The 18,247-nt window shown below is 32.1% G+C and overlaps 1 protein-coding gene across 1 annotated transcript in view; it reads right to left on the reverse strand.

Moving 5' to 3' along the window:
• Nucleotides 1-18,247, reverse strand: part of LOC145324847 (vesicle-fusing ATPase 1-like) — a 59,015-nt gene that overhangs the window by 3,395 nt on the left and 37,373 nt on the right. The window contains exons 17-26 of the mRNA XM_080167538.1: nucleotides 16,746-16,850; nucleotides 16,063-16,125; nucleotides 15,658-15,722; nucleotides 4,344-4,459; nucleotides 3,618-3,684; nucleotides 2,952-3,036; nucleotides 2,569-2,651; nucleotides 1,576-1,666; nucleotides 970-1,047; nucleotides 458-532 (exon numbers count right to left, since the gene is read on the reverse strand). Of these exons, the coding sequence (XP_080023664.1) occupies nucleotides 458-532; nucleotides 970-1,047; nucleotides 1,576-1,666; nucleotides 2,569-2,651; nucleotides 2,952-3,036; nucleotides 3,618-3,684; nucleotides 4,344-4,459; nucleotides 15,658-15,722; nucleotides 16,063-16,125; nucleotides 16,746-16,850 (828 nt within the window). The remainder of the gene's footprint in view (nucleotides 1-457; nucleotides 533-969; nucleotides 1,048-1,575; nucleotides 1,667-2,568; nucleotides 2,652-2,951; nucleotides 3,037-3,617; nucleotides 3,685-4,343; nucleotides 4,460-15,657; nucleotides 15,723-16,062; nucleotides 16,126-16,745; nucleotides 16,851-18,247) is intronic.

Below are 18,247 nucleotides of genomic sequence, written 5' to 3' on the forward strand. Positions count from 1 at the left end.
GAGCATCTTGAGTTAGGTTGGCAACATGTAGAACATCAGTAAAAGTTGGCAACATTATAGATAGATAGATAACTGAGCATCTTGAGTTAGGTTGGCAACATGTAAAACATCAGTAAAAGCTGACAACATTATAGATAGATAGATACCTGAGCATCTTGAGTTAGGTTGGCAACATTAGAACACCAGTAAAGGATGGCAACATAATTTATACATAGATAGATACCTAAGCATCTTGAGTTAGGCTGGCAACATGTAGAACATTAGTAAAGGCTGGCAACATTATGGATATATAGATATATACCTGAGCATCTTGAGTTAGGTTGGCAACATGTAGAACTTCAGGTAAGGCTGACAAAATTATAGATAGTTAGATAGTAACCTGAGTATCTTAAGTTAGGTTGGCAACATGTAGAACTTCAGTAAAGGTTGGCTACATTATAGATAGATAAATATATACCTGAGCATCTTGAGTTAGGTTGGCAACATGTAGAACATCAGTAAAAGCTGGCAACATCTCCATTTGATCCAAAACCTACAAAAAAGGTAATTTCATGCACTATTTACCGATGCAAAAAAGCCTTTTCCCAAACCTTGGCATTTTTTGCCAGGAGTCGTAACTATGAATATATATTAGTTTAATTTTCGTCTCTAGTATGACGCAGTGTAGTATAGAATAGATCTCAACAATTTCAGGGAGGGAAAGCACATTGGGCTGTTTAATACACTAGTACCCAAACTTTTATAATAACGTTTTATTGTTCTTTAGTTTGACAACTTAGGAGACTTTTATTGAATTTGATTGGTTGGTTCATTAGTTAGAGTCTTTCAAGTTTTAACCTTTAATTTTAATCTACAGAAGGGTTAATTTTGTGTATCATCATCGAGTATGTACATTAATTTATCTCCATCCTCTTATCATTTTAGATCCCTGTAACAAATGTCTTCAAATTAATAAAATTTTTTGTTTACCTCTTTTCTGCTAGTAGTGCAAATAACCAACAACCTCTTCCCCTTGGGTGGGTTTCTCTTCAGAAGAACTAGCAGTGCCTAAATAAATATGATCATTCTAATTGCAGTTTATCCTTATAATAAAGTAACAGGATGTTTGTTTGATTGTCTGTACCGAAGAATCTCGCTAACCGCTGAATCGATCGGGTTCTCCTTAACAGGGAATGTTTATAACTATTTTTGGGTAGGGTACCACCACCCTCTCCAGAGAAATCGGCAAAAATATAAAAAAACACCGCCCTGTGGACATTTTTGCAATTACCTAAAACATAACTAACACCATCTATCGACGAAAAAAATATTCTTGGTAAAGAGCTGATTTTAAAATAGATTGAAAAGAAACAATTTATTTTACGTGTCCCTAAAGGCCTCTAGGGACGTAGCCGCTGGTATATCATATTCTAAGTTAATAAGCTATATATTAATAGTGTTATATGCATGATTCTATAAAATAATTGTTATAATTGTAATATTTCTTTTCAATATTTATATGACCAAATAGAAGGATAGGGTAAAACTATTTGTTGCTTCAAATTAATAAAATTTTTTATTTATAATTTAATGAACCTGTAGGGTTAGATTAGAATATCTTGGTCCAATAGGTCCATAGTCTAGCAACCTTTCTACATTATCAACCAATACACAGGACATCATAGATCTAGATAGATAGATAGATAGATAGATAGATAGATAGATAGATAGATAGATAGATAGATAGATAGATAGATAGATAGATAGATAGATAGATAGATAGATAGATAGATAGATAGATAGATAGATAGATAGATAGATAGATAGATAGATAGATAGATAGATATATAGATAGATAGATAGATAGATTGGTAGATGGATAGATGAGTTGATAGATATGGATAGATGGTTTAATAAATAGATGGGCAGATGGATTAATGAATAGTTTGGCAGATGGATTTATGAATAAATAGGTAGATGAATATATAGGTAGATGGATAGATGGGTAGATTGGTAAAGGGGTAGATGCATATATGGATGGATGGGTAGATAGATAGATAGATAGATGAATAAATAGGTCAATAGTCCAGCAATCTTAAATCCATTTGTACAAACCATCATAACTTTCTAGTTGAATATAATATCGGCAGCCTAATCCTCAAGTAAGCCTCAGGGAAATCAACCCTTTACAATTTTAAAAATCAGTTGGAAGTCTTAACCTGAACAAAATATGGCAGTCCCTCTTTTAAAAAAATTGTACAGGATACAAACGGATTTAAATTTGAGGCTTAATCGCGGTTGCCGAGGCTTGATATTTAGATTGATAGATAAAATGGAGTAACAACGTTTAGAAAAAAGCAAAAAAAACCCAAAAAATCTAAGATATAGGGGCTTAAAAGTCCAAAGGTGGGGGTAAAGGGGTGTTTACCCCACTCAATCTTTGAAGCCCCTAATTTTACCCCCCTCAACATCCTCAAAATATATTAGATTACCCCTCTCAATGCTTAGAACCCCCTTATTTTACCCCCCTCCAATAAAAAGCTTGTACGTCCCAGTATATTAGGTTATATAATTTTATAAAAATATGACCTGTAAGCATCATCAAATATTTTTCTGATCTGAATACATTTAGCTGACTCAGTAAATCCTACCATGTCATCGGGACTGCAGATCTAGATAGATAGATAGAAAGATAAATGGTTAGATAGATAGAAAGATTTATAGTTTGACGGAATGATAGATAGTGTAAATATTTAGCTGACTCCGATAGGATTCTCCTTTACAATTTAGCTTCTCTAAGGAAAAAAAGGTACCCCTCTCACCAAAATGTAGAAAAATACTTTGTTTTCTCAAATAACGACAGAATACGGGTGCACTTTATTTAAATGCCCCTAGATGCTTTTAATTGCGTAGCCTCTAGTGAATTTAGACTAATATATAGAAGATATATAGTCAGACAAAATTATATATACCTTGACAAATGGGAAGTCCGACATTTTGGCCAACTTAGCCGCAAGGGCGGTTTTACCAGCATTGGGTGCTCCCTCTAGCAACACACTAAAAATAATAGATAGATGGATAGATAGATAGATAAAGATAGCCGCCAGGGCAGTTTTACCAGCATTTGAGGCTCCCTCTAGCAACACACTAAGAATAACAGATATATAGATATATAAATAGATAGATAATTAGATAGATATGCTTAGCCGCCAGAAAGGTTTTACCAGCATTGGGTGCTCTCTCTAGCAACACACAAGATATAATAGTTAGATAGATAGATAGATAGCCGCTAGCAAACACACTAAAAAAAAGTACTTTCACTCAAACCTATTTATTTACCATAGGAAAAGAATCAAAGCCCCCCCCCCCTCTCCCACTCGCAGGTCTCATTGTTAATAATTTATATAACAAAGTTTGAGCCTCTGTTGAGGTCTGTAACCCTGCAGTGCTCTTCTAACCTTTACTTAACCTAACCTGACACCTAAAAAAAGAGTAAAAACAGGTTTTTTTTTTACTTTTGCTTGTCATTAAATGCAATTTGAGGGAAACCACCAAAAATAGCATTACAATTTTGTTATATTTTCCTAGGCAGGTCTTTGGTTATTTTACAAAAAGTGATAAATTAAAGTCACTTGTACCTGACAAGACCAGGACCATCAGAGCTGGCAGCCTGTTGGATCAACAGCTCTCCATCATCCAATACATCTAGATAAATTAATGAATAAATAGATACATATGTAGATGAATAGTTAGATGGATATGTATAGATATATCTATAATACAAAGTAGAACGATGTCTGTCTGTCTGTCTGTCTGTCCGTCTGTCCGTCTGTCTGTCCGTCTGTCTGTCCGTCTGTCTGTCCGTCTGAAGCTTAAGATCTCAGTAACCACTGAACCGATTGGGCTCTACTCTTTAGGGAATATACCTACTGGTCCTGTGATGGTTTTAAGCTATTTTCTTGGGGGGTGGGACACCCCCAACTCCCCAAAAAATGAACCCCCCCCCCAAAAAAATTTTTTTTTTACTTTTTTTTTTTAAATCTAAAATACCAAAAATTAGGTTGATCAAACCTCTTGGGGCAAAGCCCCTAGAGGCTAGGGGCGAAGCCGCTAGTACTTAGATAAACAGATAGATAATACCAACTTCTAAACTTCTTAATGTTTAATAGGTTAAGATAAATTGTTTACTTTAATTTTTAAAAAGTTTATGTACATCTATACCTATTGAAAGTAACCATTAAAAATATTTAAGGAAGGGACATTCAAAACTTTTTCACTCTTCCCGAAAGGGATAATTAAGCATAAAATTTGAGCTGAAAAAAAATCACGAAACCTTTAAGTAATAATTGGCAAAATTTTCTTACTTTGTACAGGTTCTCCCCAGTTGATAACACCTCTTGAGATGAAACCTTCCAGGACTTCAGCTGCTGCACCAAAAGCAGGCTTGATATCATTCTCCATAGCATGCATGAAGTCAGACCTTAAAAATTATTCATATTAAAGTCAAAGGTTTGTCAGTGTTTTCCTTAAAAGTTCCTTGTCGTGCAAAGAAACCACCATCCCCTCCACCTGTTCTAAGGGAGGAGGCGGTTAGTTCTTAGTTTGTTTATTTATTATTTTAGGTCAGATTAGGATAGGTTATATTGGGTACTGGGTAGCCAATCACGGGTTAGCACAGGAGAAAAAAATTACCAACCCCCTTTTTTTTCATTTTTGTGGAACGAACCATTTTGTCTATCTGTTTGCTGCTTTAGATCTCTAAAACTTCTGGTTTCTTTAAATTAGATTCTTTCAAAAATCAATGCAAAATCATTTCATTGATATTTTTTCTAACAACGAGAAAGGAAAAAGAATTCCATCATATATCCTTATGCATTTCTATTACCCAGACATTTCACACACATTCTCCCCCCTCACATTCAGACAAATAAAAAGTTTACATTCCATTATATACAAAGGATATCAAGACAATTAACCCCATTCATGAATATTACACAATCTCATACACACACACATACACAATCACACACATACACACACACACACATAATCAGGTACAAATAATCGTCAGAAAAAAATGCTGAACAACATAAAATTATCTAGATTTTTTTCGGGGCTTATTCATTCCCATATACCCCGTTATTCTAAAGATGTTGAAATAGTTCCTATACACAGTGGTCTTAATAGATATGACAATAGACGCCAAACTTGATGTGCATCCCAATTATGAACTTCAAGACAAAGGTTGTATATGCTAAATGAAAGAAAATTCAAAACTTTATTAATATCAGAGAAGAGTAGGGGTACAAAATTTTATGACATGAAAACATTAGCATTGATGGAACAAGAAAAAACGAGTATAGTCCCTTACGTGACAACGCCTCTTGAGGTGCGATTCCTCGTAATTTCACAGTAGCTTTTAATAGGTTATGTTAGGTTAGGTTAAGTTAAGCGATTGACCCGCAGTGTAAAGAGGCGTTGCCATGAAAGGGACTATACCCGAAAAAAATTTTATGCCTTCTTTCAATAAGTCATAAAGAAAAATAACACTTCGTATAGATATATTTGTTAGACAGAAATGGTTACATGATGAGAGAAATAACAGATAAACTACTATGTAACAGGGATCTAAAGGAATTAGACAATGGCAGATAAATTGATGTGTATCTTAAATTTTGATACATAAAATTAACCTTTCTCCAGATTACAATTAGGGGTTGACAGATTTTCACACTCAAATTAATGAATCAACCAATCAAAATTTGATCAAAAAGTCCACAAAGTTGTTAAGCCAACCGATAAGAAAAAGTTATTACAAACTTTGGGGACTAGTGTAATAAACAGCCTATTGTCCCCTTCCTTCCTGACTAGGGGACTGGGGAGACACATACAACATTGAATAAAAGTTGCAGTCTCTTATAATTGTATAGAAAGTGAGATCAAAGAAAGAAAAAGGGAAACAGGGATCTTAAGGGATAAGACGATGGCTGATAAATAAATGTACAACCCCAATGATGATACACAAATTTAATCCTTGTGTAGATTACAATTATTGGGTGAATCGTTTGGACACTCAACTTGATCAACCAACTAATCTCAATTAAAGTCCCCAATGTTGTTGTGGCGAAGAATAAGAAAACTTTTATAAAACTTTAGGGACTAGAGTAAGGAACAGTCCAATGTCCCCTCACTCTCTGAAGGGAATCAACAATAGATGCAGTTTATTTCTTTTTAGTATAACAATATAGCTATTCTATAATTTACTTTATAATATCCTCTCTTATTATTATACCATATAAAAACAAATGTTAAAGAAACCAATTTTTCATATTTATTTAAAAATAGTAGTGAAAAAAAATTTTATTTTTATTTTTATTTTTTTTTATGAATATTGTCATCCTTGTATTATATATGTACTAGCGGCTTCGCCCCTAGCCTCTAGGGGCTTTGTCCAAAGAGATAATTAAAAAAAATTACTTCTGGTGCTTGTTCCTAAGAAAATTATTTTTTTTTTTTGGGGGGGGTGTCCCAACCCTCAAGAAAATAGCTTAAAACCACCACAGGACCAATAGGTATATACCCTGAAGAGTAGAATCCGATCGGTTCAGTGGTTACCAAGATCCTAAGGGACGGACGGACGGACAGACAGACAGACGGACAGACAGACATCATTCTACTTTGTATTATAGATTATGTAAGTTTATCTATTACACTATCTGTGTTATATACTAAGATGAATGGACAAGCTTAATGTACCATATTATGCTTTAGTTTATATCATTAAAAAGACTGTCCATATTTATTTCTACTCCTTTTTATGAATTTATAAAAAATGTGTTATAGTAATGTATCATATCTAGATTGTACCATTAAAAATGATTTCATTATTTCAATAAAAAATTGTGTATTATATAGAACTAGTGAAAAAGCGGCCTTAGGCCGCCTTAGGGTCCGAGTTATTAGAAAAAACCAGAGGGACATTTCAAATTATAGAGTAGCTTCTCTACTAAAAAATATTTTAGCAGAAAATCTTACATGAACTTTATATGTCTGTCTGGTACACAATCAGAATTGTGATTTACTTTAAAATAAAAATAGAAAGCAAATTTGTCTGTGAGGATTTCGCAGACTAAAAAGCATCATATATTCAATTATCTTTGTTGGTTAGTCCGTCCATTATGCTAAAGTTTTAGTAATTAGATTTTATGGTTTTAGAGATGTATGTTTAAAGTTTACTGTATATATTTCTATTGAAATCTAATGTTTTAACCACATTGTCTATCTTATTAGATTTTTATTATGTTCACTAAGTTTATGGATGTTATCATATGTTTCTTTGTACTCTAATTGAAATGTCTGTCTGTCAGTAAGAAACCGTAAAGGAGTAATTGTGAATTTCTCTTCAGTTATTAAAGATAAATGACTGGAATTAAAAAAAAACATCCCCATACTGATAAACATCCAGTATATAACTTACTTTGTCCGTCCGTCTGTTGGAAAGCTTTGATATGCATCTACTATCAAAGATTTTGTATAAATCTATTGTAAACCTTTCCATGTTTTTTAGCTTTACTAAAGACTTATAAATAATGTTATCCTTGTTAAGCTTTAAAATTTCTTAGAAATTCTTATCCTTATCCTATCAAGAGTAAAGGCACATCAAGTGTAAACCTCGGTGGGTTAGGGCCCCTTGCAAGAATTAGGCTTATGGGAAAAACCTATCCCTTCTAATTTACAATCTTTATAATAAAGTAACAGGATATACATTCTACATGTGTCTGTGTGTACTAAGGGATCTCACTGACCACTGAAACGATATGGTTCTCCTTTACATTGTAGCTTCTCATAGGAACTGGTAAGGTTTATAACTATTTTGGGGGAGAGTACCACAACCGCCCTAGGAGAAATCACCCCTAGAAAATAATAAACCCCCCTCAAAATTTTTTTTTACTTTTTCTTTAAAAAACTGTACTTGAAAGAGGTGGTTTGACTCCCCCCTAACCCAAGGGTCCCTGGATGCCTCTAGGGGCAAAGCCGCTGCTAGTTTATCTATAATACAAAGTCTATAATACAAAGTATAACGATGTCTGTCTGTTTGTAGCAAAGGATCTTGCTAACCGCTGAACCGATCGGGTTTTCCTTTACAGGGTAGCTTCTCATAGGTCCCGGGAAGGTTTATCTCTATTTTCTTGGGGGGTGGGACACCCCCAACTCCCCCAAAAAATGTAAAATGACCCCCCCCCAAAAAAAAAATATTTTTTTTCTTTTTAAAACTAAAATTAAAATAGTGGGGTCAACTACCCCCCCCCCCCAAAAGAAAAAAAAAATACGAAAAATTGGTTTAATTAAACCTCTTGGGGCGAAGCCGCTAGTTTATAAAATATGGAAGTGTATTTTCAATGCTTGATATGTACTCGATATGGGAAAGCACCCTAAACATCACTTGCTTAATTATTATTAAATATATTTTTTACACGAAGCACCTCTATAATTAGTAATGTCCGTCTGAGGGTAAAACATAATTCTTCATCTGCTATTAAAGATAGACGGCTTTAATTATAATTTAAAAATGTATTTTTCCACTTTATATGCCGTCGGTCTGTCAGTATAGCTTTTAGTATTTCCAGGGAAGACTTTATTATCTTATCTTATCTTCTATTCAAGTTTTGTATGATTTAAACATACAACAATAAATAACTAATAAAAATATTTTTATTTGTAAATACATTGTCAATTTGATTTCAATGTCTCATTCTTAATATCTAATCTACTTAACTGATTGGGTTCTCTATTTTATATAAACTTAACATCGGTCCCGTGATGGTTTTAGGCTATTTAATTTTTAGATTTAAGTCTTGGGATGGGTTTAAGCTTTTTTTCTAGTCCGTAGATGATAAAGGGGCAAACGCTAATAATATATAAAGTTTTTTTTGTCTGAAGGTTAAAATCTCAATAACTACTAAAGCAATTGGGTTCTCAGTTTTAGGTAAGCTTCAAATAGGTCCCATGGGGGCATTAGGTTATTTCATTTTTAGATGGTTTTAAGCTATTTTTTCTAGCCTGTTTCTGCCCCTTTAATTACAGAGCCCCTGGATGCTAGGTACGCATCCGCTAGATATGCATTCTTTTATTCAGAATTAGAAATATGGATTTTGTTAAAATTTCCCTGACAATTCTATTCCCGTTTTTCTTTGGGGGGGCGGGGGGTTCACTGTATATTCACAGGGGAAATATTAGAAAATAAATATAAATATATTAACTTGCACATAAAGATTACTTCAAGTTAAACTACTTACGTTAGAATTTCTGTCTGGCTGATTTCAGTTATTTATTTACTAAGTATATTTGCGATTACTTTTATTTAATGAAATCTTCCAATTTTTAACATTTACAAAACAGCCTGCTTTATTGCATCAAGATCCATGACAGATCTATATAGGAAATAAATGTCTATATATGAGCTCAAGTCTTCCAAGGGTTAAATGTTTAAAACTCATAGTGCTCCAAAAATCCATAATAAACTCTCATTGCCCAGAACGAAAAGACCCAATATTTTACTTTATTAAGAATAAATTCATCTTTTTTATTTCATGTTGCTATTTACATAATGTTGAAGTATTTAATTACTATTCTTAAAACAGAAAATTTAAATTCATAATATAGTAAATTTAAGAAAACTTAGTTCTAAAACAAATTGATTCTAGCGCCACTTTTAATGTGTTCAGATTTACAAACAAAAATTAAAAACATTTTAACCCTTTCGTGACGGTTATATAAAAAAATATATATTGGAAAATAAATTCCTTAATTCAAATTTCATTTTTTAAAGAATGAAAAAAGCATTATTATAAATACGTATCTGAAGATCAAATAAAGAAATCAAAAGAAAAATGGAAGAAAAAGCAAGTGTGAGAGAGAGGTTTTAAAAAAAGAAAACGCTAAGGCAGAATGTTATTACGTTCATAGTATCAAAGGCTTTTATTATAAAATAAATAACTGAAATCAGCCAGACAGAAATTCTAACGTAAGTAGTTTAACTTGAAGTAATCTTTATGTGCAAGTTAATATATTTATATTTATTTTCTAATATTTCCCCTGTGAATATACAGTGAACCCCCCGCCCCCCCAAAGAAAAACGGGAATAGAATTGTCAGGGAAATTTTAACAAAATCCATATTTCTAATTCTGAATAAAAGAATGCATATCTAGCGGATGCGTACCTAGCATCCAGGGGCTCTGTAATTAAAGGGGCAGAAACAGGCTAGAAAAAATAGCTTAAAACCATCTAAAAATGAAATAACCTAATGCCCCCATGGGACCTATTTGAAGCTTACCTAAAACTGAGAACCCAATTGCTTTAGTAGTTATTGAGATTTTAACCTTCAGACAAAAAAACTTTATATATTATTAGCGTTTGCCCCTTTATCATCTACGGACTAGAAAAAAAGCTTAAACCCATCCCAAGACTTAAATCTAAAAATTAAATAGCCTAAAACCATCACGGGACCGATGTTAAGTTTATATAAAATAGAGAACCCAATCAGTTAAGTAGATTAGATATTAAGAATGAGACATTGAAATCAAATTGACAATGTATTTACAAATAAAAATATTTTTATTAGTTATTTATTGTTGTATGTTTAAATCATACAAAACTTGAATAGAAGATAAGATAAGATAATAAAGTATTCCCTGGAAATACTAAAAGCTATACTGACAGACCGACGGCATATAAAGTGGAAAAATACATTTTTAAATTATAATTAAAGCCGTCTATCTTTAATAGCAGATGAAGAATTATGTTTTACCCTCAGACGGACATTACTAATTATAGAGGTGCTTCGTGTAAAAAATATATTTAATAATAATTAAGCAAGTGATGTTTAGGGTGCTTTCCCATATCGAGTACATATCAAGCATTGAAAATACACTTCCATATTTTATAAACTAGCGGCTTCGCCCCAAGAGGTTTAATTAAACCAATTTTTCGTATTTTTTTTTTCTTTTGGGGGGGGGGGGTAGTTGACCCCACTATTTTAATTTTAGTTTTAAAAAGAAAAAAAATATTTTTTTTTTTGGGGGGGGTCATTTTACATTTTTTGGGGGAGTTGGGGGTGTCCCACCCCCCAAGAAAATAGAGATAAACCTTCCCGGGACCTATGAGAAGCTACCCTGTAAAGGAAAACCCGATCGGTTCAGCGGTTAGCAAGATCCTTTGCTACAAACAGACAGACATCGTTCTACTTTGTATTATAGACTTTGTATTATAGATAAACTAGCAGCGGCTTTGCCCCTAGAGGCATCCAGGGACCCTTGGGTTAGGGGGGAGTCAAACCACCTCTTTCAAGTACAGTTTTTTAAAGAAAAAGTAAAAAAAAATTTTGAGGGGGGTTTATTATTTTCTAGGGGTGATTTCTCCTAGGGCGGTTGTGGTACTCTCCCCCAAAATAGTTATAAACCTTACCAGTTCCTATGAGAAGCTACAATGTAAAGGAGAACCATATCGTTTCAGTGGTCAGTGAGATCCCTTAGTACACACAGACACATGTAGAATGTATATCCTGTTACTTTATTATAAAGATTGTAAATTAGAAGGGATAGGTTTTTCCCATAAGCCTAATTCTTGCAAGGGGCCCTAACCCACCGAGGTTTACACTTGATGTGCCTTTACTCTTGATAGGATAAGGATAAGAATTTCTAAGAAATTTTAAAGCTTAACAAGGATAACATTATTTATAAGTCTTTAGTAAAGCTAAAAAACATGGAAAGGTTTACAATAGATTTATACAAAATCTTTGATAGTAGATGCATATCAAAGCTTTCCAACAGACGGACGGACAAAGTAAGTTATATACTGGATGTTTATCAGTATGGGGATGTTTTTTTTTAATTCCAGTCATTTATCTTTAATAACTGAAGAGAAATTCACAATTACTCCTTTACGGTTTCTTACTGACAGACAGACATTTCAATTAGAGTACAAAGAAACATATGATAACATCCATAAACTTAGTGAACATAATAAAAATCTAATAAGATAGACAATGTGGTTAAAACATTAGATTTCAATAGAAATATATACAGTAAACTTTAAACATACATCTCTAAAACCATAAAATCTAATTACTAAAACTTTAGCATAATGGACGGACTAACCAACAAAGATAATTGAATATATGATGCTTTTTAGTCTGCGAAATCCTCACAGACAAATTTGCTTTCTATTTTTATTTTAAAGTAAATCATAATTCTGATTGTGTACCAGACAGACATATAAAGTTCATGTAAGATTTTCTGCTAAAATATTTTTTAGTAGAGAAGCTACTATATAATTTGAAATGTCCCTCTGGTTTTTTCTAATAACTCGGACCCTAAGGCGGCCTAAGGCCGCTTTTTCACTAGTTTTATAATAAAAGCCTTTGATACTATGAACGTAATAACATTCTGCCTTAGCGTTTTCTTTTTTTAAAACCTCTCTCTCACACTTGCTTTTTCTTCCATTTTTCTTTTGATTTCTTTATTTGATCTTCAGATACGTATTTATAATAATGCTTTTTTCATTCTTTAAAAAATGAAATTTGAATTAAGGAATTTATTTTCCAATATATATTTTTTTATATAACCGTCACGAAAGGGTTAAAATGTTTTTAATTTTTGTTTGTAAATCTGAACACATTAAAAGTGGCGCTAGAATCAATTTGTTTTAGAACTAAGTTTTCTTAAATTTACTATATTATGAATTTAAATTTTCTGTTTTAAGAATAGTAATTAAATACTTCAACATTATGTAAATAGCAACATGAAATAAAAAAGATGAATTTATTCTTAATAAAGTAAAATATTGGGTCTTTTCGTTCTGGGCAATGAGAGTTTATTATGGATTTTTGGAGCACTATGAGTTTTAAACATTTAACCCTTGGAAGACTTGAGCTCATATATAGACATTTATTTCCTATATAGATCTGTCATGGATCTTGATGCAATAAAGCAGGCTGTTTTGTAAATGTTAAAAATTGGAAGATTTCATTAAATAAAAGTAATCGCAAATATACTTAGTAAATAATATTTCTCGTATTTATTCGAAACCGAATAATATCCGGTGGATTAGAACCGGTTCTCATCCATACGAAAAAACTATATCTTGCATTGTATTATATCCAGCTTTATACGAATATAAAAATGTACATCATAAGATTAAAACCAGTTTTTTATATTTGTACATATTATATCCGCGGAAAGCTGTTTATCATACGATGCAAAGAATAACTATTAAATTATAAATTATTTTTGTAATTAAAAATCAGCTTTACAGTCCTTTAGTCTACCATAAAGAAATAAGCTTGTACTGTGTTTTTAGCAGAAATTCATAAGAAATACAAAAATGGACAATAAATTGTTGTACACCATATGATGATATTGTAGATTAAAGTAATTTTTTAAAGTGTGGACAATGTAGATTAAATAAAAGTACCCAAAGTTTTTAAGCCATGGGCAATTAATGAGAGAAAGAGTTAATAAAACTTTGGGTATTGGTATAGTTTACAGTCCAGTATCCCCTCCCTGCATAGTTTTTTCAGCTTATATCAATAATGAAATTAATCCGGAAGAAAATCACGAAACCTATACTTGTTTTTCAAATGTCGTTGGGGGGCAACACATCGTAAAATTGACGACCTCTCCATTATTTGTCCCCCAAATATTATTTTAGATTCATTTCGCTTGTTGGTTATACCTTGTACCTTTTTTGTTTGTTTCTTACATCTTTATTTCATCAATTAATAAATTACTTTAAATACATTTTTAGAATCATAATAAACTACCTACTATTTTTTTCATCGAATTCTATGTATTGAGCGTAACAAAAGTAATTTTTTTTGCAGAATAAATATATACAAATACTTATAGTACCTACCAAAATAAGTATAGAACTAATTATGTTATTCATATATCATAATTAGTTATTGTTTAGCACAAAATATAATGGATAAACAACAACAACAAAATTAATGACAAAAAAGAAATGATAAAAATAATGCTAGTAGTTATAATGTATATGAAAAGAGAATAATTTGCCCTAGAAAGCGAAGACCGCGAGAATAGTTATTTCTCGCATCGTATTATAAACGGCTTTCCGCGGATATAGAATGTACAATTATAAGATTAAAACCAGTTTTTTTAGCCCCGAGATGCCGAAGGCATGGGCTAAAAAAACTGGTTTTAATCTTATGATTGTACATTTCTAAATTCGTAGAAAGCTGGATATAATACGATGCTAGACATAGTTTTTTCGTATGGATGAGAACCGGTTCCTATCCACCGGATTCGAATGAATACGAGAAAGGATTTTATTGGTTCATTTAAATACCAGCTTATAGCAGCTATAAAGGAGTTTCAACTTTACAAGAGAACAAAAAGCAAACGAAAAACTAATTAAAATTTATATCCCTTTTTAGTTTAAATTGAATAGAAATTGTTTTATTTTTCAAATAGTAATGCCTATTGTTAAAAATATGACACAATCATATAACAATTAAATGACATATATCTAAAATTTCTGATCCTACTTAATTGTACGTTTCAGGTAAGGTGTAAAATAACTTGAAATGGTTTGAGGCTATTTTCTTGACCTCCCCCGTCCTCTACTAGAATCTAGTGGCGAAGTAACTAATAATGTATTGTATATTGTATATGGGTCAGTTGTCATTATTTTTATTTACATCCCCAGACTAATAACAATGCTTAAAGCAAATACAATAACATATTCATAGCATATCAAAACAAACATTTCTTGTGTTATTTTTTTTGTAAGAAAGGGTTAAATATTTTGTAAAAAACTTTTATTATTACTTCTATTAAAGTGGCGTTTTAATAGTAAATCATTTAAGGCTATAATAGTAGAAAATTTCCAGTAATTAATCAGATCTGTTGCTTCAATCTTATAGATAGACAGATGTCTTTTGGGAAAAATATGTAGCAAAAAAAATTCATTGTTTGGATCTAAAGATCTCGAAAATTAATAGTTTAAATTAATGCCTTTCATAAGGTATTGGGCTCTGTCTCCCCCCTAGAGGCTAGGGGCACAGTTGCTTGTATTAATGTCATAAATATTAATTCTACTTTTACAATCCCTTAAAATCACAAAAATTCTTTTTTTTCGCATAATATTCTCTATCCTTGGTATATATATTGTAGACAATAATAAACAATCATATACAAAGTAAAGCATACAAAAGACGTAATTGCTACATAATATACTTAATAAATGTAGTAAGTATAGATGTATAACCCAGATAACTAACTGGATCCGGTCTTGGGAATATTTTTTAATCTTAAGCAAATTGCTTTCTCCTCTTATAATATCAAAACTACTAACCCGAGTAAAAAACTCAATCTACTTCATTTCAATATGTAACGACTTGGCTGTGTTAAAATTTCCGACGCCATTGACTGATGTTCAAAGACTCAATTGAAAATCGGCACAGGGTCCACAGGATGGGGACAAACAGCTATGTTAACACCTTCTCCCTCTATTGTCTTACTTTAATCTAATTTAAACTACCCCGTCTTTTTCGGCATCTCAGGGATAACAAAACTGGTTTTAATCTTATAATTGTACATTTTTATATCCACGAAAAGTTTTTTTATAATACGATGCAATAAATAAAAATTAAAGTTTACCTGGACACACAGAGTTTCTCAGCTGCATCAGGATCCAGTTCTACCTTGCTGGAGGCTTTCACCAGCCTGTCCACATATGCATACAATTATACTTGTTTTCATATCAAAACTTTTTTTCATTTATTTCAATATCTAGTTTTTTTAAGTATCCCTTTCAATTGTCTCTTTCTTTTTCTCTTTATTTTTTCCTTTCTTTTTTCTCATATTTCTCTTTCTTAATTTATCTCTATTTCTTTTCTTTCCCTTACTTTTTCCTTCATTCTTTCTCTCTTTTTTCTCTATTTATCTTTCTTTCTCTCTATCTCTCCTTTTCTCTCTTTTTACTACTAATAAAGATAAATTATTTGAAAATTTTGTAAAGCGTAGCAAATATATATTGTTAATGTATGGTTGTATGTCATCCTTCCTGTTGAGTGCACACGACTGTGCAGCTCTTACCAGACCTTCAATCTCCGCACCAGAAAAGTTCTATAAAAAATAACAACAAAGTTATGTATTGTACAATTATTTAAATTAACAAACCATATGAAAATAACAGGGATCTAAAGGGATAAGACAATGGTCGATAAATTTATGGACATCCCAAATGATAAGAAAATATCTCTCTTTAGATTTTAATTATTTAGTTGTTGAAACGTTTGGACACTCAACTTAATGAAACAGCCAATCAAAATTAAATGAAAGCTCACAAAGTTGTGAAGTCATCAAAAAAGAAAATGCATTATAAAACTTTGAGTGCTGTAAAAATAAACCTAGAAATGATTACATTTTAAATATTTATTTTATAAAAAGTTAGGTTTAGATAGGGATATTAAGCCCCAAATGATCAGGGTCACGATAAAACGATTGGGAAGAAACAAGTTGAAAATTAGGTGAATAAGTGTTTCGTTGGTTTACACGCTTAAGGTGAACCTTTACAGGTTCTTTGAGAAGCTACACTGTAAAGGAGAACAAAATCAGTAGTTACAGAGAATTTTTCTAGAAGACAGAAAGACTGACACACACACACACACACACACACACACGGACGACGAAACTGTTTCTGTTATAAAAAGATATATTCTGTAATGAATTTTCTGTTGATTTACTTTAGTAATGGCAGCTAGCTCTCCGAGGTCGACATCACCACCAAGCTTGCCGTTACTCTTCATCTTACGGGTGTGGATACCAAGAATCTGCAGACGTCCACCTTCCTGCAAGTACATAGATAGATTAGTTGTATGTAAGGATTGGTGGTTAGTTAGATAGGTAGATAGTTAGATAGACAAATAGCAATTTAGATAGATAGCTTATAGATATGTGGATATTGAGATGGATAGATATCTCGATAGATGTATTGATAGATGGCGGAAAAATGGTTAGTTAATGGCCTAATACATTGATAGATGGAGGGATATATAACTAAATAAGATATACAAATGGTTAAATAGAAAGATAGCTAAGTATCCTTATAATAAAGTAACAGGATGTCTATTTGTTTGTCTGTCTGTTTGTGTGTAATAAAGGATCTCGCTCACCGCTGAACCGATCGGGCTTTCCTTAATAGGGTAGCTTCTCATAGGTCCCGGGAAGGTTTATAACTATTGTGGGGGGGGGGGGGGGGGGAGTGCCACCACCCTTCCAAGATAAATCTCAAAAAGATCAAATTTGAAGAGACTTGAACAAAAAAACAAACATTTAAAGTGCCACTAGAGGCCTCTAGGGGCGTAGCCGCTAATATGTATAATGTATCATAGGTGAAAAGGAAGAACAGATAAATATAAAAAGTATGAAAGATTAATCACAATATCCAATTCAATTTCACATTCAGAAAAGAAATGACATTAGGGTAAAATTATATAGGATAGAGAAAGATACAGAGTGGTGACAGGCAGAAAGAGAGCAGAGAAAAAAAGGCAGAAAAAAATGACAAATGTAAAAAGAATTGCAAAATTGTTGGCAATAAATTATTTTGAAATCATACAATATTAATCCTCATTTTTTCTGCGAATATTATTACAATATTATTCTACTAGCGGCTTCGCTCCTAGCCTCTAGGGGCTTTGCCCCAAGAGATGATAAAAAAACTTAAGGTGAAATTCGTAAAAAAAATAGTAAAAAATAATGAGGACCAAGGAAATCTTCTAAAAAAGTCCAAAAAGACTGTCAATCCGTGAAAATAGCGTAGCTATTTTAAAACTAGGATATTTCTGATGTCAGTCAGTCTGTCACTTTTAATATTTTGAAACAATTGTTTTAGATTATGTTTGATGAAAGGTTCCATTAAAAATTCTACGAAAACAACATGCATAAATTTCTCTATAAATAAATTTTTGTAAATTCCCAATGATGAACACACAACTTCATGAATCAAACAATCAAAATTCCTTAAAAGTCCCCAAAGTTGCAAAACTAACGAATAAGAAATAGTTATCTTAAAACTTTAGGGACTTGTGTAATAAAGAGCCCATTGTCCCCTTTCTCTCCTGGTAACCCATAATTATAAAAGAAAACACAAAAGTTGAGGAATAAAATTTAAAAGTTACATAAACGGCTGTTTGCATAACATATTACAACATGTATACAGTATAGTATTTAGAGAAAAATTTAA

Source organism: Acartia tonsa, chromosome 7 (assembly GCF_053477335.1).
Source record: "Acartia tonsa isolate MP-2025a chromosome 7, ASM5347733v1, whole genome shotgun sequence".
Taxonomy (NCBI): Eukaryota; Metazoa; Arthropoda; class Copepoda; order Calanoida; family Acartiidae; genus Acartia; species Acartia tonsa.